The sequence below is a fragment of the Thermobia domestica genome, chromosome 9 (genome assembly GCF_964235325.1).
Source record: "Thermobia domestica chromosome 9, izTheDome1.hap1.1, whole genome shotgun sequence".
In the NCBI taxonomy this organism is placed as follows: Eukaryota; Metazoa; Arthropoda; class Insecta; order Zygentoma; family Lepismatidae; genus Thermobia; species Thermobia domestica.
Genome location: NC_137462.1, coordinates 170,945,345 through 170,973,200, shown reverse-complemented (window position 1 = coordinate 170,973,200; position 27,856 = coordinate 170,945,345). Strand labels below are relative to the sequence as shown.

The window sequence follows — 27,856 nt, the reverse complement described above, 5'->3', positions numbered from 1 at the left end:
TTGTTTGATGTTGCAAGAATCTATTAAGAGTAAGTAAGTAAAAGATTGAAAGAGCAACAAATATAGAGTTGCTACCCATAATCTGTTCTTAATGATATGGTAAGATTGCCATCACATCGTTGTAGTATTTAAGCAGCATGGATCTTTTTTATTTCAGTTTAACAGTTTAACAAGAACTGTAACCTAACTCTTTTTCAAATTACGAGATAATTATCTATTCTGTAAAATATGGGAAATATATCGCGAGCTGTAGTATACAGAGGCTAATCCTTCCGTACGAACAACTTTCAGACACTGACATATGTCAAATCGGATTTTACAGAGCGACAGAACTATACACACACGAGTTTCAGTCCCTCAATTGTTGTATAGCGTAGCAAAGATGTAATGGGCAAAACACCACTGAAAAATACCGGTTTTAGGAAGAATACTTCATGGCTTTCTCCAATGCAACTCTAACATTTATCGCATAGTATGTCAGAGGAGTGTTAGAACAATGATTGTATGATAAAACGGAATACTACTAATGTTAAAATTAAACGTCATGCACAACAACACATGCCACATCATCAACGAAATTGCTTTCAAAAAGGGCGACAGTGAAATTCACAACACCTATACTCAGGAAGATATTGGATTTGGCAGCGTGTAAGAATCTATTACCACAGCGTGTTAACGCCGGGTGATTACACGTGTCCCAATTAAAAGTGAGTCATGGAATTTAGCACAAATTGAGGCTGGAAACTATTTTTTGTACATCAACGAAAAAGCAAGGGTAGAAGGCTGTGCAATATTACTTAGGTGGTGACCGCTGCAAATTTGTTGTTATAATGGACGAAGCATAGATTTATCTGCGAAATGACTAAAGAAAGTTAGGGCCATTACCTTCATAAATGTTCGTGGAAAAGACCGATGTAACTTTGTATGTCAATGCAAAGAAAGTTTCTTGACAGGTTGTTACTAGCTTTTATTGTAGAGGAAATCTTAAGATTTGTAAGATTGAAAAAATGTCAAAAGCAATGCTACTTATTTCCAAGGATATGTCCTATCCTAAGTTTACACAGACAAGATACCAGCCTTGAGAACTGCACAAAGTCAAAACTCCACATCACACGGTCACAATGTCGCCGGCCTTCTACCGAAACATGGGAGCTGCAATAGTATCCATGCTATTCCGTTCGAAGATATTTTTCCCATTAAGATCTCAGATACTAGTACCATGGATTTCTGTGCTTTTGGACTTTATAAACGTCACCTTTCTTTACATCGGGTTCACGCAGCAAATGGCTTCTGAAGAACATGAATAAAAGTTAGAACAACATAACCCTGCATAGCTTGCACGAAATCTACTGCAGTGGAAACTGTGATGTCGTGTAATGGTCCGTACTGGTGGCCATCACACCGAACATGATCGAAAGTTGAGGAGTGGTATATCTTAGGTAAGCAAGAACTTCAACTTGTTAGGATGGAAATGGATCCGTCTTCGTAGAACCATATTTGATTTCAAATAACAAAGCTAAACAAAGCTTGATTTCAAATAACTTTTCTACTGTCCTGTTAGTTTTGTTAGTTTTAACCAATGTTTGTTAGTTTTAACAATTACTTTATTTTTATCACTTTTGAGAACAGAAAGCCACTAGTGTTTCCACAAAGTCTAAATATTATCTCTAGACTAGACAATAAGGAAAAACATATTTATAACTAGTGTATTTAAACATCCTACATCAAAATTCAGGGAACTTACAAGTGTAAATTTTAACTAGAACGACTTTACTTTCTTTGTTAATAAATTATAGGTACATATTGATTATTGAAATCACTCTAATTACTTTAAAATAAAATCTTACACTACAGGAACTCATAACGAACATGTTGCTCTAATGCCTTCTAAAGATTAATCCACTTGAGCATTCGCTACAACTAGGGGCACACCCAGAAATTTTTATTTTAGGGAGTCTAATACTACAAAACACTATGTTTATGTAGTATTGAACTGGTGTTATTCTGCATCCGAGAAAACACATTCTCAACTAGCGATGCCCATTCCCCTGGAGTACTTGATCTAATTCTGCAAATTTACCGTCCCCCTGGAGATTGAAGTTGATTGTGATAAAACGAAAATCACTTGACTTGTAGACTAAATTTTATTCAATTTCAAAAGCATTATTACGGTATAATTAAAAGTTCGATCGTAATATTTCAATGAAAATTTATATTGTCCCAAAAACTCTCATTCGCGCAACCTAAAACCTGCCTGTGGGCACCCTTGACTTCCACCTATATTACCAAAGAAAACATGATCGAATTAAATTGTTAGAGATGTAGTATAAGATCAGTGAGTTACAAAGATGGGACGGGGTCTGGAGTGGGAGGATATCCCATGATTGCGCCCCTGATGCAGACAAAACACAAGTATTAAAAAGAGTTACGAAGGTTCTTTTGGAAGGTCAAGTCCCCGTGGGCCTCCTCCGTGAGTGCGTCCCTAGTTACAACCTTGGGGTTGATCTTCGAGATAACAGAACTTTCACAAAATCACGAAAACTTCTTATCATTACACTCGTACTTACCTCATTTCGAGTAAACCAGTAGTCGATAGACGGAATCCCTGCATAAAAAGCAAACGCTGTGTGATCACTGGCAGATCCTAAATCAAATACCCTACCAAATCAAACAAATTATAATCAATAAAGGATGAGAGGGAACAGTGCAGAGTTTTCACACAATATTAAAGCAATTAAACCCTAAAAATTCACAAATATGAAAGTCATTCATCTTATCTGATAATGATTTCAAATCTTTCAAGACACACTAGGGAGAGTTCCAAAATATTTTTAACTCGTGATTTATTAATGAAACGATACACAATGATATTAATATTTTAACGTAATCCCGTAGTTTTGAAGTAAGTGAATACCTCTTGACTTAGTGAATTCTTCTTGTGTAAAGTCTCTTGACTTGGAAGTACGAGCCACTCTTGCATCAATTGTAGCACTTCTTCGTTGGTCTTAAAAGAATTAAAGTCAATATTTATTTTTATTCATTTATTTACTCGTATTCTTTCGGACCCCATTTACATTGCAAGAAATTAACAGTGAAACAGTGGAAGATGTGCGGAGAATCAGTAGGGCCTCTACTTAAAGACATCGTTACAACGCTTTCTTAGTAAATCTAACAACAACTACTTTAATAACCTGGCCAGAATAGGCAGAGCTTCAAGATTGTTTACCCATAATGCTTAGTGTCCAGCCACGCTATCTTACATACTCTATTCAAATAATGTGAGGGATCTTAGAGGAAAGGCCTGAATGTCATATCATCCAATGCCACATTCTTCCTGTTTTATCATCACACGTTAGGTTTCTAAAGTACTTTTGCTGTCCAAGAAAAATGTATCAGTGTATTTGATCAAAGATTCAAAATTGTCTGAAGAATAAATGTTTCCAACTTGTTTCCAGAACTTTGTCAACAGGATCCTTTATGTCTCATATCGTTTCTGCAACTGCAATTACGAACGAATTTCTTAACTTTTCATCATGATACCAATCCAATTATCTATATAAAACTACCAAAATGAGTAATTCTAAAACTTGAAATCAATAGTTTGAGCGCCCTCATGCTTTTAGGATGAGCCCATTGGGTCATCTCCTGATTATGGAACTGCATCCTATATTCATGTTTTCTTGTCATTAAAAACAATTGAACAAATTTTAATACAAGATTCTTTGCCCAAATCAGCGTTATTTTACTTAGCTAACTTGATCTACTCCTTAAATAGTTATTGAGAAGTCAGCATATAGAATGTAGGTATACGCTTTTACTTAAGTTTATATCAGCTACATATTGTTTTATAACGAAATTTATTTTCATTAAATGCATTAGTAGAAACTGAATAATAAACACCCAGAAATCATCCCATCCCACATAGCACTGAGTCACCCCTTAGATGTTAATCCTGGGATATTGATATGTCCACGGGATGATCCATTGTTACCAGTGGACATCCTATGGACAACCCATGCAAATTCAGACGGCCTCTTAAATCCCAGAAACAAGATTTCTTGTGGGATATTTCTTGGCTCGTTGCGGGATAATCACAGGACGACTTTTGGATACCCACATATAGTCCCGTAACGGGAACGTCCCATTGACATTCAAGGGAAATTCAACTGGATATTTGAGCTCCTCCGTGGCTAAGCGGTTAGCGTACGCGCCTTTGGCGTGGGAGAACCTGGTTCGATTCCCGGCGGGAGCTCATGTGGTTAGGATTCCACGTTAATCAGTAGGTCCACGTCTCATATAGCCTCGCTGCTGAAAGGGACGATAAACTCAAAATCAACAACAACAACATCAAGTGGATATTTCTATTATCCTTGAAGTATCTAGTGTGAGAGCCACATCCCATTGAAATTCAAGGGAAATTCTGCGAATATTTCTATTATCCCTGAAGTATCTACTATGACAAATACATCCCGTTGAAATCCAAGGGAAATTTAGTGGACATTTGCATTATCCTTAACGTTCTTACTGTGACAGGTATATTATACTGAAGTCCAAGGGAAATTCTAGGGATATTTCCATTATCCTTAAAATTTCTACTGTGACAAATACATTCCATTGAGATCCAAGAAAACTCCCGTGAACATTTGCATTATCCTTAATGTTCCTACTATCGCAGGCTCACCTTATTGAAACCCAAGGGAAGCCCAGTGAATATTTAAATTATCCTTAAATTTCGTACTATGTCAGACACTCTCATTGAAATCAAAGGGAAGTCTTGAGGATATTTCCATTATTTTATAAATATCTACTGCGACTCTGAATGATGCGTTATTAGACATCCCACGGACATGTTACGCTATGTGGGATATAATAGACGTTTATACTCAAATTTCTTAGGGAGCGCGGTGGCTCAGTGGTAGAGCATTCACCTCCGGTGTTTGGGGTCATTGGTTCGATCCCAGCTCGCGCCGTGTGAACTTTGTGGTGGACAAACCTCGTGGGCTTTGTCAGGGTTCTCCCGTTTCCTTCCACTTTCTTCATTCCACCATTTCATTCATTTCTCATCATCACCGTCTCCTTTAGCCTTCCGGAGACGGTGTATTCCGCAAATGATTATGCCCACAGAGTTGTACACCTATGGACAGGGTATGTCAGAAGGTCTTATCAGTACGTTTGGTACTTCAATAGCAACTCATCTGATGTTGATGTCCAGGAGTGCGTTTTGATCAGCGCTGATGTGCGAATTTCCATTCCTCGGAACAGTGGCACCAACAATGATTAGCACCAAATACTTAATGTGTAACGTCTTGCACAGTTCGACGGAACAACCATCCGACCTCTCTCAGACCAACAAGAAGTCTTCTCTTGAACTCCCTTAACTGTACGAACTGAGTTCATCTATGCCGTTCTGGTTTGTCTTCAAAGTTCACTACCAATTTGACGCATAATAGAGACTTGGCCACTCCTTTGGCACATCACTAACTGCTACAAAGACATTGGACTTTGTATTGTCAGTACTCGTTTCCTATTACATCCGCAGCGTGGAGCTGGTGGTAGTCGCGTACACGTGTTTATACTAGTAGCCGATACGAATATGTTATTTTTATGTCACTTCTGGATGTTTATATGTTTTACGTTCTACTACAGTATATGTACTAGCAAGGAATTTGGAACACTTACTTCGGTTCACTATCAGAAGAATGTGCTATCGTGTCCTCTCTCCAATATTCATAAAGAGATACTTTATCATCTAACGGTGACGGTACCTGAAAGAAAATCTTAAGTGAATATCTTAAGTGTTTAAAAGTCACATTTGGTTAGATTCTAACATCATATAGAGCCTCTAACTTAGATAGTATTAAATATTGTGTGAATCAGACTTTGTAATAAAAGTAGCATAATTATACAAGAAGTTGCATGTTAGGTTCATATTCAAAAGCTAGTTTAGCCAATCTGAGCAAGATTTCTACTTAGGCCTTCGTATTGAATGCATTGTGGATCACTGGTGTTTGGTTGAAAAGTATTAAATTCTCACTGGTCCACTTATTCTGATTGTTAATGATTGTATGAATTTCGGTCTTCATTCTATTTCAGTTTGTCGGAACTCCAAATTGTGACAGTGTAAAAAGCAAAGAAACTACAACGTTTGGCGACAGAGGTATCCTGAGCACAATTGTATCAACAAAAGTTAAACAAAACAGAATAAAATATACGTGCTATTCGAAAAAAATATGTATCTGGCCTGATTTTAGATAAGGAAGAGTAAGGAGAGTAGATCACTTAAATACTGAAATATTCGTAAGAAAATTTAGATCAGAAAGCCAGTAATCGAAGAAAAGTAGAGAAGAAAAATTGAATGCAGACTACAAAAGTTCTTCACGTCGAAAGATATCAGTCAACCTGAAAAGCTGGTTAGACCACCAATGTTGATTGATTAGTTGGTAAGAACAACAATGATGAAAGATTTGCTCCAGTTTGGTATACCTGAATATAACTCAATCGATAGAAATGAGAATACTTAAGTGAATGTGTAGAGTAACCAAGAAAAACAGAATCATTATCAGACATAGAACCCCTACATTTTCTGACGTTAGTCAGTTTTCCGCTTTGACACTTTGTTTTCAATTTCTAACAAAACAACCATTCTCATCTTTTTCGTAGAACATTAAATTTCCCACATTTTTTATGTTATAAAGGATTTGTAAACCTTTTCAGTACGAAAATACAGAAGAAAAATATGCTAAATTGTGATTTTCTAAACTTAGGAAAAATAAAACTCGCTAGTTTTGCATTTTATGACTATTTCTCAACATTGCTTCAATTTCTGGTATGATGAAATAATGTACAGAAATTGAAAAAAGATACAATTTTGAACTTTTGGGTTCATATGCCACATCAATATCATGACTTTCTCCAACAGATGTAAGTCTCCGATGCCTTCATTTTCTTTGATAAAATTGAACCGATCATGGACATATCTTCATCCCAGTGTCATTTTCGTTTAGATCAGTCTCAGGAGATTTTTAGGCATGCCTAGGACAATGCTTGAATATATCAGAGCACTTCAATCCATCTCATTTTGCAGCTTGATTCCTTATGTTTGAAAGAAATTAGTTGAAGTAAAGGTTCTAGAGTTACATTTTTGTTTTTGTACTCAGGATCAGTATTTGTGTGCTATACGTCTAGATCCAATCTAAAATATTACTGTATTTTCTCTTCTCAACAATGCCTGGACTTTATGGTAGGTGAGAAATACATGACACTGTGCTGCGTCTCGTGTAGGTGTCCTACTTGCGTTTCGTCACTGAATTTGTGAATAATTGGTAGCAGAGATAATCCAGTATCTCTACCGTACAAAGTGATGAGAAATCTTTCAGCTGTTTCAACAATTTGGTTTGCTATAATTTCTGACTGTCTGAAGATGCTTACTGTTTTAGATAAATCAGGGCGTTTCTGATAATAACTGCTGAATTTCTTCTTCCCTCGTCCAAACAGGGTGGATATTGTATCATACCCGGTGAAAACATGAAGAAAACGAATATCTTGTAGGGCATATTTGAACGAATGCCCTACAAGATTGGCGAATACAAACCACTAAATCCATTAACTCCCTCATTCTTCTGGAGATGTGTATTCTGATGAGAAGTTAGTGCTGTCAGCAATATCAGAAAATTTTCGTCTTCACCTATGATGGTAACCGTACCAAAGTATGTGGCCCTTAATATTACAGATTTTACTAATATCTCATAGGCGTCTTCTACTGCCTATTTCACATCGATATCCTTTGTTGCCATTTCAGTCATTGATATCCAAATATTTTTGTTACTGTCGTTGATTTAAAAAATCTTGTGACATTGTCATTATGGTTGTTTGCGAAAACATGAATTTGATAGACCAGTGTAGTGAAGCAAGACGTGATCGTTCTACTGCTTAGGTGCTTTGTTGAATGGTTTCAATAGATAACTATCAAACACTATATGTTACTGAACCCAAAATCTCTTTGTACATAGCCCACAGAAGTTTCAAAATTAGCATTTGCTGTCTTCATATTACCTTATGTAGAAGATATCAACCATCAATTACTGTACATTTTCTGCTTCCGAAGTGGACTTCTTTTTCTGTGGAAGTGAATTCCGCATACAACACAGTTTTTTGTACCCGTGCACAAACCTTCTTCAGTAAAGAGAACCATTGGATTCGGTACAAGTTCATACATAAATCTCTAGGATCTTCATCATGCTGTTTGGTAATGGAGACAGGTTGGAAAAGAGTTGTGGATCAATTGTAATTGATATGCCTGTAATTTTCAGAGCACATGTGATTGAGACAATAGTTACAACCTTATTCTTTCACTTTCAAGTTTACATCTTCAAAATTTCCAACCACCATTTCTTTTTTCATGCAAGTAATTCCAATTTCTTGAGCTAATTGACATCATGGAACTGTATTGTGGAACGGTGAATATTCAGTGAACCAACCACTGGGCTTTTCAATATCAGGGTTATCCCTGCTTACACTGAAAGGGCTCATATCTACTTGTTCAAAAGTTATTTCAGTGAGAGAGTTAATTGTTGAGATATGTATTTCAAATATAGTCCATCGAGCAAGCACATTATAAGTAATAGCTCACGACAAGTCAGACAATAACTCTTCATGGATCTCAATAACGTCTCTCTATGGTGATGCCTGACCAGATTTCAGGCTAGAATTTTTCAAAGGCGAATTGTAAAATAGCTACATGCCGTGAATGTGTAAAGTTCCTTTGGATCCATACTGTATTTTATGCTTTTTATATCCTGATAGCACAGGTATACAATCTTAGCATAGTAGGAATGACCTGCTGTATGGAAGTAGGGTACATTTCTTTTGCGGTTTCGAGGTGTAGGTTCCGATCCATCCGTTCTGCTTGAATAAAGTTTACCAATAGGGCACTCATGCGGAACTACTGTACCCATAGCTTAGCAATTGGTCCAAGATTTTCAATTGTGTCAAATATACATATATTTGAACTGATGGTGCAGTATGCCATACTGCATCTTTATGTTCCCTCACATAAAATAGTGTTACCTCTCTCTTGAGAGAATTTCGTTTCTTTCTCCCAGCGATTTCTGGGAATTTTTACACTACGGAACTCTATGATAAAAACGAATACGAGGGATTATACGGAAGTTCTATATTTGGGAAAGTATAAAGTTTAAAAAAAGACACTTTGTAACATGCAAATTGTGGCAAATTTAGTGCTCTACAAAGAAGGTAAGATTGATTTTTTAGACGGCACTTGGGGGGGGGGGGTAAAGAATTATAGCATAAAAATTGACTAACGTCAGAAAATGTAGCGGTTTTACAGACCTCGTAGAGTTAGCACGGAGTCTGGGCGGTTAAGTGCCTAGGTACATACAACATACCCAAAAATAAAGTTTTTATAATTTTTTCCAAACTACGCCCCCTTTTTTTCAGTATCTGCCGAATACACTACTAATCTTCAACTCGACAGAGAGTTGTACTGCACAATAAAAGACGGTGCGTGTCACATTTTATCCAGCTATCATCTCTTAATCCACTGCGGAAGAGACGCCTTTTACCACTATATCAATCGATAGATCATATCAAGCTGAACAAAATGATAGGCTTAAAGGATAAATTTTTAGGAGTAGTTTTCGAGAAAATTAACCAAATGTAATTTTTTGTATTTCTAAAAACTGTGTCGTTTGTTTCCAATAATTATTGACAATTCTTACTCTACTGAAGCAAATTGTATTTATTACTGTTTATCTTCCATTAACGGTGACACACATGCTCCTAATAGTTACGTATATATGTCGTGTAAATTAATGCTCAAAAATTGAATAAAGTTGTACAATAAATTATTTTAAATTTAAGCATTTAATTTGTTCATTTCTAACAGTCCGTAAGGTTATAACAAAGTTTCCCTTATTTTCACACGCACATATATTAATACAAAAAATAAGGTGGTAACCCAAAGTACTAGAAGACTAATTTTATGAAATGATATCCTGGTTACATCTGAAGTGCATTGTCTAGAAACAATTCAGACGCCTAGTATCAAAAACCGCCATTTTTTATATATTTTTAAAGCGAAATTGAGTTATATATCGCTTGTCTTGTCTTGTCTTGATCCTCTCTCGACAAATAAAGTTTTAGAGTCGCAGCTTAATCAAGCCAGGGTCCACTATATCACTGGTTATTGTTTTAAAATAAAAATGTATCACAAAATGGCCCATCCAATATGGACGATTAGCCGGTCAACAGTTATCTTGTTTTTTCAACGTATATTATGTATATAAGGAAGAAAAGTGGCGCCAAACACAGTGAAAATATTTGTAACACAGTAAAGATTGTAATAAAATGGAAATTGTACTAAAGTAAGAATTGTTTAAATTTAAAACGTTAATAAAAAAGGACAGCAAAGCTCCCAGCTACTTTATAGAATGGCATTCGTCTTAACTTCCCCTATATCGCTTGTTATACGAGGTATGTTTGATCTAAAGGAATTCCATGGAAACACAATTTTGTTTAAAAGCTTAATATTCTATACTGAAAAACTATTTCAAATATAGGACTTCGAGGATATGGAACTTTTCTGCACGTTTTGCAAGATTCCTCGAAACTAAGCGAAACTGATGTGGTGGATTTTGATACTGGGCGCCTCAGTTATTGTGTTTCAAGATTAAGTGTTGTGCTCATAAGGAGATTTAAACTAATAGAAAATCAGACTTTAAAAAACAGGTGAAAATTTTCTACCTTGTCATGAAATTTCTTCTAGTCCGCGAATATTTATATAAAAGTTGTAGCCATTAATTAAAGTATCTTATTTTTAACAGAAAAAAGGCCAGAAAAGGAAGAATATAACATACTAGTTATATGAAGCTACATATTTAGGTATACTGTACTTACAATTTTAGTGGCGTCCACGAACATATCTTTAAGAAGTGGTGACGCTGATGGCTCGAGGGATGGTCCTGCAGCACATGTGTCTGTATTTACATATGCAACAGCCCGATCAGACAGTTTTTTCTCGTGTTCCTGGAAGGAAAATAGTATATTGACAAAAATCACCCATATCTCTATGTGTAAAAGAAGTCCTGAGTGAGTGTGTGACTAACTGACTAATCAACCTCCAGGCCAAACCGTTTAAACTACAAACTTGAAATTCGGGCAGAACCATATGAGAGAGGTAAAGTTAAAGATAAAGAGAAAGAGAGAGATAGTAGATAGATATAACTCTCTCAGGAAACAAACCACACAAGGTAGACAAAAGTAAATTTTTTACTGGATATCACAAGTGACAAGTAGAGATCTACAGAGTATCCTAACACAAGATGGTGTGACGAAATTAGGTGTCAGTTTGAATATCTTGGAAACGAATTTTCCAAGATAGATGGTTGTCAAAAAGTATTGTAAAGACCTTAATCCAGCAATGGATCAACAATTGCTGATAATGGTATGTATGCGTTTCAAATGAAAATAATCCTCACCACTACACTCACGTGATCACAGTCCTCGTTCTTCATATGTGAGCATTTAAGATTAAGAAATAAACAGTTACATTTTGTTCTGAGAGATCATATTTTCAAGCCTGTACTATAAGAATTCCTAAAACCAAAGGTAGTTAAACCAAAATTTACTGTTCCTGGTAACTGGCTAAAATTTACTGATATGTTTGGGTATAACAAACGGTTCTGCGAACTCGAAATATTTTAACAACTGGTTCTAGCGAACCGGCTGAATAGCACCACTGGGCAGAACATAGGATATGTGACGTAAGTTGTCATTAAGAAAGGATTTTTGGACATGCTAAGAGGAAGCGAGAAAATATGGGGTAGTAAATATTATATTAAAATGTCAATAACTTCGAATCTCTGAAGGTTAGTGACACGAATTCGGTATATTATTTATTATTTTAAATAATTATACAGGCATTTCTGAGCCTTCTGATATTTCACCTAGAAGAGAAGAAAATGGAGATTACAATTATTATAATAAGACGTCTATAATATCTCGGAGTCTCTTAAGGTTAAATATATGAAATTTGGTATTTGCGTTTTTCATTCAAAATAATTAGAAACATGTTTCAGTGTTCCCTTTTTAAATATTTGACCTAGAAGGTAGGAAAATAGGGACAAGAAGAAAAGGGGAGATTATAATTATTATAATAGGATGTCTATATTTTGGAATCTTTTAAAATTAAAAAATGGTAATTAGTTTTTTCATTTAAAATAATACATTTCAGAGTTTTTATGTGGTTGTCCTAAAAAGGGTATGGGTTGCATTTACTATAATAAGATGTCCATATTTCCGAGACCCTTAAAATTAGACATGAAATTTGGTATTTAGACTTTTCACTTAAAATAATTGAACACTTTTCTCAGCGTTTTTAGTTGTTTGGTCTAGCAAAAAGAATAAAAAGGGAAAGGGACGGTTCACTAAGATACCAAGACCAGACGTTCGAATTTTGTGTTGAGATGAATTCTATAAAGATGCAGTAGAATGCCTAGATGCCGGAAGGATATTGTTGGCAATAACACGTGGCAGTATTTGCTAGTACTATGTATTTAAAAACAAGAATTTTAGAAAAAAAACGAAAAAGGGATCAAAAGATTGACATCTTGCCCAATAAATAGTTTTTGGATCAGGAGCCACAAATGTTTTTTAACTTCCCCTAAATCGAATTTTAGTATTATATATATATATATATATATATATATATATATATATATATATATATATATATATATATATATATATATATGGAATAAGCACATTATACTGAGTTAACTGATAGTTTGGGTTTGGCTATATTATATGTAGTTCTCCAGATATAAGGCTTAGAAGAAAATTTTTGATTGAAATGTATCGGATCTTTTGATCCAACAAGTTATTCTCGTTTCACAGCGTCAAACTACAGTAGACTTCCAAACCATGGGAATTAAATACTCAAACTTGAAGTAGTACATTTACCTAATGTTTGTAATAGATTAATAATATGACAGCATGTGTTCCTCGGACGCTGAAACCATATCAGAAAGCTATTAATCTTTATGACTTACTGATTTTGCTCAATGGAGGTAAAGCTTGAAACCGGAAATCATTAACTTGAACCACTTCTGGTTTGAATAGATGGTAAAGTGAAGAAATAGAAAATATTCTTGGGAAGCTGAATCGATTGCAAAAAAACTGCATCTCGATACCTCTTATCGTTTTTTTCTCTACGGAAATCAGTATTGAAACCGAAAGTAGTAGTAAATTTCAACCGTTTCTGATTTTGGTAGAGTGTTGCGGGTTGTGATGGTATATTCTCTTGACACCTTTAATCGATTGTAGAATATATCTTGTCGCTTGTATTGACATTTTTTGTTCCATGGTAATTAATGTTGAAACCGGAAGTGATTTATTTGAACCACTTCTCGGTTTGAATACAGGAATAATAGAAAATGCGGAACCTATTGTTTGAAAGTTGAATCAATTGCAAAAAAAAAAAAAAAAAAAAAAAAAAATCGAATCTCAATAACACAGTTTTTTCTCTACTCAAAATCAGTAGTGAAACCGGAAGTAACAGTAAATTTCAACCACTTCCGGTTTTAGTAGATTGTACAGGATAATCAGTTTATATACAGACTAATTTGTCATACTGTTTAACTGTAAAAATGAACTAATTCATGAACAATTAGAATTATAAGCAAAAAAGTTTTGTCTGTAAGATATGTATACATTATATACAGGGTGTTAATGAACTATACCGACAAACTTTAAGAGGTGATTCCTCATATCAAAATAAGAGAAAAAGTTCATATGGATCTATGGCGAAAAGTGCATCGTTTCAGAGTTAGGGCTGTCCAAAATCGCGAAAAAGCTAAATTTTAATAGGCTTTTGCTTCGAATTCCAGAAACTGTGGATGGTAGTTCTTATCAGCGTAAAGGAAGACAGGCATTCACAATCGAAAAGTGCATATTTCATAATTACCAATAGTTGTAGAGGGTATTCCCCACAGGGTATAATTCTCAGATATGTTTTCAATAGAGTTTTCAGATATACCCTGATTTCAAGAAGGGTCCAAAGTAGGCAGGAGATAAACCTTCCCAACAGTGGACATCGTGTTAGGAATCGGCAGCTCCATGTTTCTTTGTGTTCGGAATAACGTGTGATGATATGTATTTCGTGACGGTATATTTCACGTTTTCTTCACTTATAAGTGTGAAAGAAAACATCGCACCATGAGTTTTCCCGAGAACGAGAGACCATGCTGCTGACGATCCTTAACACTTTCGACATCGCGCCAAAGGATTCCGTGTTCACTACTATCAAGACTTATCGTTTGCCTAATTTGGACCAAGCATAAAGTCAGAGCATATCTCTAAATTCGGTTGATGGCATGTCTGGGAATTTCATCCTGCAGGAATAATCTGTACACCCATTGAACATCAATGAAATATACATTTTTGGATTGTGTATGCGTGACTTCCTTTAAGCTGATAAGGACCACCATCCACAGTCTTTCGAACTTGAAGCAGAGCCTCTTGAAATTTGACTTTTTCGCGAATTTGGACGGCCCTAGCTCTGAAACTATGCACTTTTCGTCATAGGTCCATATGAACTTTTTGTCTTGTTTTGATGTGAGGAATCACCTCTTAAAGTTTGTCAGCATAGTTCATTAACACCCTGTATATGATAGAAACGTAGTAATAGAGAAATACTATTGTGCATGGCAGCCGCATTGGCGTTTGGCTTTAAGTAGTGCTGTCACTTCGTCTAATCCGCTTACAGTAACGTTGCCAACGCTCTGTCAGATTCAGCTTATATGCGGAATGTTCTTAGTGTTACGAGAACACTGCCAATATGTCTCTATATTCGCCCATTCTAAATCAGATTCTTCACTGAAGCTTTAGCAATAGAATGTCATTAGCTCATTGGTTTATGCCACGCGATAATTCAGCTGCCGTCAAGTATGGAAATGATCTGCCATATAAAACAGAAATACTAATCTGTGTATTAAGAAGACTGTAATTGGACCAAATTACATAATATTATAACCAGGTTTAAATTTTAGGAAACTTCTCTGAATTTCTATAGACCTAGTGTCACTGACAATGCGGGTACATGTATATATGTTTAACTATGTCCTGAATTTCCTTTTCGTAAGCTCTAATTAAAAATTAAGAATCAGTTACTATTACCTCTACCCATTCGGTTGATCCAATCAGAGCAAACTCTTCGGCTCCCCAACTGCAGAAAACAAGAGTTCGTCGTGGTCTCCACCCTACAACAAGCGAATGTGGTTTCAAAATGTATTTCAGATTCATTATAATTACAATTTTTATGTCTACAATATATATATCCCGTCTTGCTTTCATCTTCTGCGTATGCTTAATACAGTTAAGGCTTAGAGATACAATATGGAGATAAAATTCTGCTACGCTTCGGCGCCGTGACTCTCTCAGAAGAGAGGCATTAGACGTAGCTACTGGGTGTGTCTGTGCAGTCTAATAAAGTAGTTTGATTCTTTTTTGTTTTCAATTGTTATTCGTTCTGAATTTTGTTACCTCTAATTCTTAATTCACCGAAATAGCATTCTAGTTAGTATCTGCTTTTAGTGCCCTTAAAACCAAACAAAAGGAACCCGTTAGAATGTCATAGTCAGTATGTGAGAGGGAGTTTTAATTACCTTTATGCGCATCCATATAAAAAGTTTTGCTTTAATTCCATTTGTGCTTACTAGTGGTGGGTTTTCTTCAAAACACGGTTTCGATTTTCTCCAAAAACCGGTTAGATTTTCAACCCTATCCGGTTTCAGTTTTCTTCAAAACTGGTTCCGGTTATTTCCAAACTTGGTTCTACTTCTGACCGGAATAGTGTTTCCTTGTTCTCCAGAAACCGTTTCCGTTTCCACAGAAATAGCTTTATGTTTTCCAAAAGTTTTCACCGTAACCAGTTAAAACCAAACCGGTTTTGAAGAAAACTGAAACCGGTTTCGGTGAAAAACCGAACCGGTTTAGTAGAAAACCGAACTGTCGTTTTTCGGGATTTCGGTTTTTCTAGAAACCTGTTTCCGGTTTCTTATTAAAACCGGTTTTGCCCATCCCTAGCGCTTAGCCATGTGTAAAGTACTGGCTACGTCTATGAAAGAAATGAAATCTTTAAGTTTTACGTCCCACGGTTATGCCGGTTAGGCTAAAGGAGACGGTGATGATGAGTAATGAATGAAATGGTGGAATGAAGAAAGTGGGAGGAAACGGGAGAGCCCCGAGAAAACCCACGCACACGGTGTTTGTGCACCACAAAGTTCACTTGGCGGGGGCAGGGATCGAACCCGGGACCCCAAGCACCAGAGGTGAACGCTCTACCACTGAGCCACCGCGGCCCCGTCTATGAAAGAGTTCATGCTGAGGAGTAGTAAGAATTGCATGTTCTCATTATTATTTCCAAGTCTTGTCTCGGTACAACTTTTCGTACAATCCTAACACTTAGAATAGAAATGATCATTTCATTTCCTTTAACCTTACTAATAATAGTTTTATCAACTTTTAATTGTTTTAAAGCAATAATTGGTTTTCTTGATACTTTCTACTTTACTTAAAAAAGATATTGGTACTAATTATGTCAATCAACTTCTCAAATAAAAAGTTACTTTTTCGACATCTTTGTCTAATTCTTCGACACTTTTACACTCTGATAAAAAAAAACGCAAGGACAAGAATTAATGTAGCTAAGTTCTCAAACGAAGAATACTTTGAAGATACATGTATTTTTTCGGTACTAAGATTTAATTGCATTGCATGTGAGAATATTTTCCTGGCGCATGAATGAGTGGTCCCGCGTAGCGTAGTCGCTAACGCTCTCGCCTTTGGTGCGTGGAGTCCGGGTTCGATTTCCGGTGGGGACACTCGGTCGAGAAAGTGTAAAATACTTTTTCAGGTATGTCATCCCGAGTGAGGTTTTCTTGGGTGTTCCTAATTCACACTAAGCAAAGGTCACGGTATACCTCACATAACAGTCCCAGCTTGTGACCTTCTTTCCTCTTCTTTTCTTGCCCCCCTTAATTTCCAGGGTAGTGTGATCGTCAAGGGACATCACTCTTCATACATGACAAGTTAACAAGGAAATAGATACCGAAAGCCCAGAAATCTAATTCTTAATCATAATAGCAGCTGAATGATTAACAGTTTTGTCTTTTCTGTGGGGAAATTGAGGTCAGTTCAAATAAAAGTATGTGATTCGAAATCCTCACGTTAAATAAATAAATGGAATCTTTAAGTTTAACGTCCCACGATTATGCCCTTTAGGTTAAGGGAGATGGTTAATTAAAGCAAGTGAATGATGATGGAAGAATTGGTGAAATGAAAATGTGGAAGGAAACGGCTGTACCCCGAGAAACGATGTTCTCTATCACAAACTTACTTGGCCGGGAGTCGAACAAGGGACCCTCGCACCGGAGATAGACCTTCTACAACTGAGTCACCATTTCCCCAATCCTGACGGTAAACAGAAGATAGATCTCATATGCCTTAGTGACTTTTTTAAAAAGAAAAGGCATTAGAAACCTAATAAAGAAACAAACAAAAACAAAACCAAGAATCTAGCATCATTCCTGTTTGTGCAATAGAAACCATATTTAATCACTCTTTAGTGTGGATTAATTTTCATTTCTTTTTCTTTCCTTTTTTCTAACCTCTGAATGTATTTAGAGATGTACGACAAACACAATAACATTAAGCGATAAATACAAATAACATTAATATAACCTTGCAGAACACTTGATGTGAAATATATAGATCCGCCAGAAAGTTATTGGGATAAATCAGTTGTCATAAGAAGTCAGTTTCTCGACTCTTGCTGGCGCGTTAGAGAAAGACCAAAAGTATTTTATAACTCAATTTCGTTACAAGTGAATAAAATATTGATTACTTACGCCAAGAAAATGTTCTATGAACTTTCTTTTCCAGGATTTAAAGAAGTAAGTTTCGAACTCAATATTCTTTTCTAAATCAAAATCTATGATAATAAATATTGGCAAGCTAGCCTTTATTCTCTAGAATTATTTTCAAATTTAAAAAATAGAGAAAGCCAGATATAATTAAATATTTTCTACCTCATCTTTTGAAATAAATCACAGAGCACCATTCTGAGCCAATAAGAATATGGGTAGCTATATCTTCTTTGCTCAGAGATCACTAATGTCCGCTCTATGAAGTAAGAAATTTCATTCTACTTTCGGTTGAAGATATCTGAAACCATCATATAGCGTATTCTATATCTTCATTTGTCGGGAACAATCTCCTCGACTTTAGTTGTTGTTTTATTTTTCCCTAACAACTAGCAGCAGGGTGCAAAATCATCACAGTCGAAGTGGAATGCTTCTACATAGAGAGCTCACATATTTGAACTAGGGATGGGAAAGCCGGTTTCAAGAAAAAACGAAATCCAAAAAACCGACATTTCGTTTTTTCCAAAACCGGTTCGGTTTTTTACCGAAACCGGTTTCGGTTTCCTCCAAAAACTGGTTCGGTTTTTCACCAAAACTGGTTTCGGTGAAAACCTTTGGAAAACACATAAAGTTGTGGAAACGGAATCGGTTTCTGGAGAACAACGAAAACTATTCTGGTCATAAATAGAACCAATTTTGGAAAAACCCGGAACCGGTTTTGAAGAAAACCGAAACCGGATTCGGTGAAATACCGAACCGGTTTCGGATAAAACCAAAACCGGTTTTGGAGAAATCCGAAACCGGTTTCGGTGAAACAGTTTTTTTAAAATCTCAAAAACCGGTTTTCCTAAAACCGAAAACCGGTTTTTGTGTCCACCACTAATTTGAACGCACACGATTATTAAACCATGTGGATTGAGGGGTACCGATAACTATAATTCGCACATTAATTAAATATGAAATACAGATATATGTTATGTATGGTTACTGTAATCAGTCTGAAAAACTCTGACAATAGTGTCGTTTTATTCATCTCCGGTGACAGTTGTAGGGGATATTTTATTCCAAAATATTAAGTAGGGTAAATTCCCTTCATTCCCTCGAGGATTTCGCACCTTGCTTCCCAGCTCTATAGAACTCAATTACTTAGTGGCAAAGAGCTAAAGATTTATTATATAAACCATGTTAGTTTGTGAAAAGTTCAACATTCCTAAAACTATATGAGACGGGATCTAAACCAGTACTCGGGTTTGTATTTGATGGAAGTGCCTCTAACGGAAATCGTGCCCAAGATCATGTGCTCAAAAAGCACGAAGGAAAAACAATTTGAGAAACATCGGGCCTGTAGGTTTCCTCTCCTTTTCTACCACGGTCTCCATTTAACCAATTTTTCTATCATCATTCGCTTACGTTTATTATACAACTTCTTTTTACCTAAAAGGCATAACAGTGGAAAGTTAAACTAAAAATCCATTTCGTTTTCTTTCATGGGCACTAATGACCATATGCGCACCACCCAATTTTTCGAATTTCCTCACATAATGTTCAATTTAATGAATTGATTCTTTCGTTTCTTGCTTCTTTCTTTTTTTTTAACATAGTTGTTTATTTTCTGTGACCAGGAAATAATGTGATGTTCAAAAATATTATACACCTTCATTTCAGTGAAGAAAGAAGTATTAAGTACTGAAAACGAAATTTAACATAAATGAAATTTTAAGCTTTCAGCACCCTCTAAAATTCAAGTTTTGGTAAGTTTTAATTTGATGAATATATACAGTTATCGTTGGACCTCATGAATATGATGGCTTACTTCCGTTATCAATAAGGTCGACACTTTTCTTCACAAATCGCAATGTTATCACTGGATTCGTTATTAGTTACTAATTCTTACATTTCTACTTCCGTCCGGTATTGTGGATAGTTATCACTGGATTCGTTCATGGTTACTAAGCCATGTATTTCTGCTTCTGTCAGCTTTTGCGGATAGTCGTCAAGGGATTTATTTGCAGTTTGGCTACTGGATTCTTCTATTTCTGGTTCAATAAGATATCGCGGATAACGAAATTTACTGCTAGATGCCATTAAGTTTAACAATTCTGAAACAGATTCCTCCAGCTACCATACATTGGTAGAGAACTTCAATAGTAGTACTGACTCAAACTATTGAGTTGTCTTTTTTCTAGATGCTATTCAAGGATAAGAACCGCAATTCTATTAGGTTTCTAAGATATGATTCTACGTGGTCGCGAAGCATAGGCGGCGCTACAGTGGGTGCAACTGCACCGACATTTAACTTCGATTTTCAGATTTCCTACAATAATCCTTCCTATTTTGTATATTTATTGTTTCCTATGTTTGGATATATTTGAGTAACTTCTTAAGTCTTTCATAAGTTACTTGCTATTATACCGTGTTTTTCTAGTTATTATTTTTGAGTAAAACTTAGGGATTATTTTGGAGATCTTAAGGCTCAATAGTGCAGAGCGTTCTGGCAACAATGTTACGATGTGTTGTCCGATCCTAGCCTGCACCCACATTACCAAAATCTTGGCGCCGCCTGTGTATTGAAGTGTACGTAAGGAATAAAAGTGAGTGGGAACGCGGGTGATGTTCTTCCTGAACTTATCTTCCAGAAACTATCTATGGCGTCCCTCCACTTTCTAAATAATTACAATGGACAAAGATAGACACGGAGGACGGCGTGACGTCATGAGTACCCCTGAGGTCAAGTAATATAAAACTATATTTTCGGTATACAAACAATAGCTGCCCTCAGCACTACGAGAGTTGCGTACCTGATACGAGAGTGTGAAAGAATTCAGAGAATATATTATTATGGCTTCAGCAATGACTTAATTCACGTAATTCAATTTTTGTCATTCTATGAGAAATCAAATTTAAAATTGTAATAAATTTATAGTACAATTAGAAATCTTAGTTTACAAAATTGTTTCTCAATCTTATCAACTCCAATTAAACGAATTGAATTTTTCTTGGCGATGTGATTCTAGTAATAAGTTTCCTCAAGCTACCTGCCAGGGAAAACTTACTACGGTAGATCCACCACTATTGCTTGCAAATGGAAAAGACTCCAAGTGATTATATTCTACATTTCTGAAAAATAAAGATGATTATTGACCAAGAACAGTCTTATTACATGAGCAAATTATCATCATTATCATTATTATAATAAAGGTGGAGGAAAGGTATAACATAGTATTTATCAAAGTTACCTCGTAGTTATCTTCTTTCCTTATGTATCTAACGTATATCTAACCTATGTAATTAACACATTTGGTTTGTGACATCATACCAGTCATATTTTGATTACCTTCTTTTTTCAGTTGGCCAAGAATACGCACTGTTTCCAAAAGTTGTGCGGTACCACTGGAAGGATCAACGGCACCGAATCCCCATGCATCTCGATGATTACCTTGTATAACATATCTATCTAGAATAAAGCAATAAAAAAAACGTAATTTTCGAAAAGATAAACCACTATTTTCTATCTTCTTACTTTCGTATATTAGACATTCTAACATTGTAAGAAATAATTTTTGTTTACAAAAATAATGCGTATTAATTTCACATTTATACTGAAGCATTAACATAGCCTACTTACTGTATTGTATTCTTTCCTTTTTTAAAAAAAGAAATACAATTACGCCTAAATTCTTCCGTTAAATACTGTGAATAGGCTATCAACAGTGGGTTACATGATTTATAACAGACAAATCATAAGTTCGATGCCGTTGGCTGGCCATCTTGTTTGTCTTTATCTGAGCAAATACTAAAATAATACTATCCATTAAATCAAGAATCCTAATTCTATAAATATATGAAAATACTAGAAAATGCTACAGAAATAGTATTTTAAAAGTACCTTTAAACCAGTGATGATTCCAGGGAGTGGCTCGGAGAGAGAATTTTCCTCCGAAGCTGAGAAATGTTCTCCCTTCCCAGCCAAATCTCTGATCGTGCTCAATAAGGATTACCAATATTATCACAGTATTACTTTAATCCCCAGTGTATTGAAAACACCCCGAGAGAAATTATCTAAAATCATCACTGTCTTTATCTATCCAATCTCAAGCAATTTTAAAATAGAAAGTGAATACATGGTTCTTACCTGGTTCTGTAGCTCCATCTATTCTACCAATTACATTATAACTCTTAACTTTTCGTAATTCGTTATTTACTGAGAGACGCACGGAATATCGAGGATGATCGGAATTGAAGCCAGGACCAGTATTATAAGTTATATTTGGAAATCCACCTTCCCAGCCTTTGGGAGCTTTATGACCACCAAGAATACTGAAAATAAATAGGAAATTTATTAGTTTTAGTATGGATCGTTTTGTAGTGCATCTACTGTGTATGCTACGTTGGTTGTTGTTTACGTGGTAATAAGTAATGCAAGCAAATCTAACATATAGTAAATCTGACGTAGTAAGATTAACTTATATTAGTAAGTTTGTAATGCAGTTTCTGTTAAATTTTAAGGTTAATATAAGATGTATGCTTGATATAAGTTCAAAGAGAAAATCAACAGTCATTGGCCACCAGAAAAACAGATAAGATCTCCGGTAGGCATATGCTTACAGGTATAACGATATCAGACCACCCGTCCCACGCATTTTTCTCAGTTTGAAATGCACGTAGACATTTCAAACAAAGTGACATAGTGGCAGTTTTCGACAAGATAATCCACTATGTCACAAGGCCAGGAGTGTGATGGAGTGGTTCGAGGAACACAGCGGCGAGTTCCAAGTGATGTGGTGGCCCCCAACTCGCCGGATCTGAACCCAATCGAACACATCTAGTATTTGATTGAACGTAACGTCAGAGTGCATCGCCTCCCTCCCCGGAATTTACAGGTATTTGCTGATCTGTGTATGCACATGTGGTGCCAACTCTCTCCAGTGACCTACCAAGGATCATTGCGTCCATGTCAAGACGCGTCACCGTTGTTATTCGTGCCAAAGGTGGACATACTGACAATTAGGTAGATAATCATAATGTTCTGGCTGGCGTATATTTTAACTCGTATATTTTGTCTCGACTCGAATTTCGAGGAGTTTCGTCTCGAATTTGAGTCGAGTCGAGACAAAACATATTTTCGAGTCGAGACAGGCTTAATCTCGACTCGATTCGACTCGTGCGCATCCCTAGGCTTGATTGTATTCATGTGGATTACGAGAGTAGTAAGTTTGAAGATTTGGAATGCATTTAAAACAAAGTAAGCGATTCGGAAAATTTGGGCTCTAACTTCACATGAGCCCCAAGTTATTTGTCCAGAATATATATATATATATATATATATATATATATATATATATATATTTTGCCCGTGTTTTATTTTGTTTGGTCGGATTGGGCTTATAACTTTAGGCGTTTAGGTTATTAAGATGCTTGAGACATCGCGTATAAAGTTTTCTAAAAAAAATTTAGTTGCCTTTGTCTTGAGTACTGACGAGCAAGCGTGAAACCAAGACCATGGTGGACTTGGTCGTAATCTTGGTACGTAATCGTATACGAGGAATCCTGTACTTTCATATCTTAATACGTCATTTTATATTCTACGTATCGTACGTGTTATGTTCTATTAAGAAAGTGTAATAAAAAGAAATTTGCTTTATAAACATAAATATTATTCATACTTATAAATTACTGATTCATACATATTGCGATGGTTGATTCTCAGTTCTAAGTTCGAGAATGCATATGTTCCGAGTATCAAAATAATAATAAAGTATCTAGTTAAATACAAGAGATGCCTTTAAAGAGAACTATACGCAGATATTTTTATTACTATCTGTAATAGTGGTACGCTTAATCAAACGTTTGCTAATTTATACTATTTTTTCTTTTTTTCTTTTTTCTTTTTAGTTCTTTGAATGATATTTACAATAGAAACGAAACTTGTGCTCACTAATTTAGAAAATAACTAACAAACCAGTTACTAAAAACCCAAATATACAATGTCTTCTTTCTCTTCATGTAATTCAATTTTGAAAATCGTTTCTTTTTTTCAAAACATTTTGTTTAGTGCTGTCCAATTTCCGGATATCCAGGTTTCAGTATTTCATTATCCGAAATCCGTTTTCGGTTCTTGACATTTCACTATCCGAAATCGGAATTTCGGTTTCTGATATTTCATTATCGGAAATCCGGATTTCAATTTCAGTTAAAATTCGATATCTATTATAGAATTTTCCAAAATCCGGATTTTGGATATCTGAATTTTTTAACAGCATCAATTTTGTCTAAGTAGTTATAAGCTTTGATCACATAAATTCACTTTTCTGCAAAACAATTAATATACTTAAATAAACTGAATAAAGCATTAACTTTACAATTGCAACGGTTATATATGGTAAACTAACCAATGAATAAAACACTGCTGTAAATTACTACGTACATAATTGAATTGCGTCAAACCTTGAAGACTTATGTCCAAATAATTTTTATATCCATCCATTCTTTACTTGTTACATAAGCCTTTTGTGTATACATGGATAATATACCTGTGTTTGATGGAGAAAGCCCCAGGTTTGATTCCCAGTGGGGTCTCAAGCATACAGTCTTCTAACTAGTCTCCGTTATATTATTATTATTATTATTATTATTATTATTATTATTATTATTATTATTATCAACAATTCATTGTAATTTTTAAGCCAATGTACTTATCCACATTATACAGTATATAGGAAAAGCAATAAGAAGGCAATCATTCTTTTTCTCAGTTCGGTTGCTTCAAAAGATTACGTTGAGCACTTCTTCGTGTTTATGGGGGAGTACTCGAATCCCTCTGAACCCCCTTGCTACGCCCATGGCTTAACCTGACAAAACGAAACGAGATACAGAATTATGAATTTGAAGTTTCAAGCTTTTTCCTATTTTTCGCCTATTTATAAAAGTATCAAGACTCTCGCAGGTAGGTAATGTTTTTGCTCGAGTCTTGGCAGTTTTGGTCATGTTCTTGCACATTTAGTCTTCGGTTTGGTCTTGCATAAGCATCCTCAGTCCAGTGGCGTAAATAGGCTAGTGCAAAAGGGGAAGTGCTCCGAGTCCAACGCGGTCAGCGTGTCCGCCGGTATCGTCGTGAACAAATGAAAATAGTAACTATATGACCTACATTTTAATGGTTCTGGGTGACCACGCCCAACCATTGCCAAATGTGATTTAAATATCGTAGAAATTAATAATAACGTAATACTGGGTCACAACCCCTGACAAGATATGTAGAAAATGGCAACATTGCATCTTTCTTCAGCATTCTTCACCTAACACTGTTTCAAAGGCAGTCAAAATCTTCAAACTTGCTACACTCTTGTCGACACAAAGTATATCCAATTCCAGTAAACATATTTGTCAGACCTGTCATATTAGTGAAGTTAGTCCCGACAAAAGAAGCACAAAAATCGCTTTTTAATAAATGTAATAGCCCAAATGCTAAAACTTGCTGACCCCATCAGCCCAAACGAAGTACTATCCAACCCAATGAAAACCTCGTCTGGCCCAAACATTTCGGAGGCTAATGTAAAGTTGGCTCCTCAAACTTTGTGAACTCCAAACTGTGTTTCAAATATACACCAAATCTTGAAGCTTCCTACGCTGCTAGTCGATGTAGAGTGCTGCTAATTCCAATAAATGTATTTATCAATCTTGTCATTTAAGGGAAGTTAGAGCCGACAAAAAAGTAGGAAAATCACTTTTTAATAAATGTAATAGCACATATCTCGGAAACTATAGTAGCCCAAACGCTGAAAGTTTTTGACCCAATCAACCCAAACGAAGTACTATTCAGCCCAATAATAATCTCGTCTGGCCCAAACACTTGGGAGGCTAACTTGAAATTGGTCACTCAAATTTTGTGAATCCGTAACTCTGTTTCTGACACAGATCAAATCTTGAAACTTGCTCTGCTAGTCACAAAATGTATAGCCAATTCCAATAAACGTATTTGTCATGCCTGATATATTACTGAAGTTAGCCCTGAGAAAAAAACAGGAAAATCGTTTTTTAATCAACGTAATAGCATATATATCGGAAACTGTAACAATCCAAACGCTAAAAGTTGCTGACCCAATCAGCCCCAATAAAAATCTCGTCTGGCCCAAACACTTGGGGGGCCAACGTGACCTTGGCCTCTCATATTTTGTGAAGGTCTAACTCCTTTACAAATATAGCTTAAATCTTGAAATATGCTACACTGCTAGTCGATATAGAGTGCTGCCAATTCTAATAAACGGATTTATCAAGCCTGTCATATAAGCGAAGTTAGCACCGACAAAAGAAGCAGAAAAATAACTTTTTAATAAATATAATAGCCCATATATCGGAAACTATAATAGCCCAAACGTTAAAAGTTCCTGACCCAATCAGCCCAACTGAAGTACTATCCAGACCAGTAAAAATCTCGTATGGCCCAAACACTTTTGGTTTAACGTGAAATAAACCCCCCAAACTTTGTGAAGCTGTAGCTTTGTTTCCAGAGTAATCGAAACAATAAAGTTGCTAGCCCAAACAGCCTAAAGGAAGTAAAGTTCCTGCCTCTCTGGCCCAATAAAAAACTCGTGTAGCCTAAACATTTCGGGGGCTAACTTCACACAGGCAGTTGTAACTGTTACGATTACAGTAATCTTCTTCGAAAATTATTTAGAAATTTTGTCTCATGATTATCTGTAACATTTGTCTTCGAGTCAATTATTGGTACATCTAAAGACTTTTCACATTGTGGATCTCTTAATTTAAATGTTTGATCGTCACTTGCTGAAACTAATAGGGATGCGCACGAGACAAGATTTGTGACTGTCTCGTCTCGAAAATGTGCTGTAAAAGTGATGTCTCGACTCGAAAAATGTATATTTCCCTATTGGAAGAGCTGTGTCTCGACTCGAATTTTGTCGGGTAAATCCTGTCTCGACTGGTCTCGTGCGCATCCCTAGAAACTAATCCGGAACTAATTTCGCAGGCAAAATATTTTCAATCAATCCTTTGATTAATCATGTTCTACAATATCAAAATTGCGTCTGCCTGGAACAGGAGTCCAACATATCTCAGCCATACTAACGAAGAAACCTTTAGGCTTATTTTCGAAAACTATTCCATTTTTCTCTGAAGTCATGAGGTTATCGATACACGTATCAGGTGCTTCATTAACATATTTTCTAGAAGTATGAGCAAATCAGAATAAGTGTTATCACTCAAAGAAACTGATATGGACTCATCGACACAGCATGTTTGGTTTGGTTCTTCTACCACACTTTTTCATATAAATCAAATCCTTATGTAAAGATATTTGAATGCTATTGTAGAACTTATCTATTTGTTTCTTTATCAAACTAGCCATGGATTCTTCCAGTTGAATCGTCATCTGATGTGCTAATAATTGCAATAAACTTTGCAACTGTTAATTAGCAGGAATAGGTTCAGATACATTAATTGTCCTCTGCAAGATGTATTTTTATCTAGTTCGACTACACATGTTTTATTAGATAGACTTGTAGTATTTTTTTTTAATCAACTGAAATGGAGTATGCTTACTTTAAGCTTCTGGAGAACTCTACAATCGATTGTTCCGGCACCGTTCACAACGATGATTTCATGTATCCTTATATGGAAATAATATACTTTTTTAGTCGTTGTAATTTTTCCCAAGTCTTCTTTAGTTTATGCATTTATAAAAATGAAATATTCCTTACAGATTAATTTATTCTGCAATATTGTATTTACACATCAACTCGTTATTAAGAAGTTTTGCTAAAAGTTTTTTTTCTAATAATTTAATTGGTGTTCCAAATTATTAAAAGAATGTGAATCAATTGATGTCTATATGTGTGACGTCCTTCATAATACAGAGCAGTCTTTCTTCCAGACATGTTTTTGGGGGGCACTGACCCCGGAGC

The 27,856-nt window shown here is 35.7% G+C and overlaps 1 protein-coding gene across 1 annotated transcript in view; it reads right to left on the bottom strand.

Annotated features, from left to right (window-relative positions):
* The window catches only part of LOC145695208 (glutamate carboxypeptidase 2-like), a 120,003-nt gene that overhangs the window by 25,559 nt on the left and 66,588 nt on the right, over positions 1-27,856 (bottom strand). Inside the window, exons 8-13 of the mRNA XM_081772194.1 lie at positions 22,072-22,256; positions 21,274-21,393; positions 15,193-15,275; positions 10,915-11,043; positions 5,680-5,765; positions 2,568-2,658 (exon numbers count right to left, since the gene is read on the bottom strand). Of these exons, the coding sequence (XP_081628320.1) occupies positions 2,568-2,658; positions 5,680-5,765; positions 10,915-11,043; positions 15,193-15,275; positions 21,274-21,393; positions 22,072-22,256 (694 nt within the window). The remainder of the gene's footprint in view (positions 1-2,567; positions 2,659-5,679; positions 5,766-10,914; positions 11,044-15,192; positions 15,276-21,273; positions 21,394-22,071; positions 22,257-27,856) is intronic.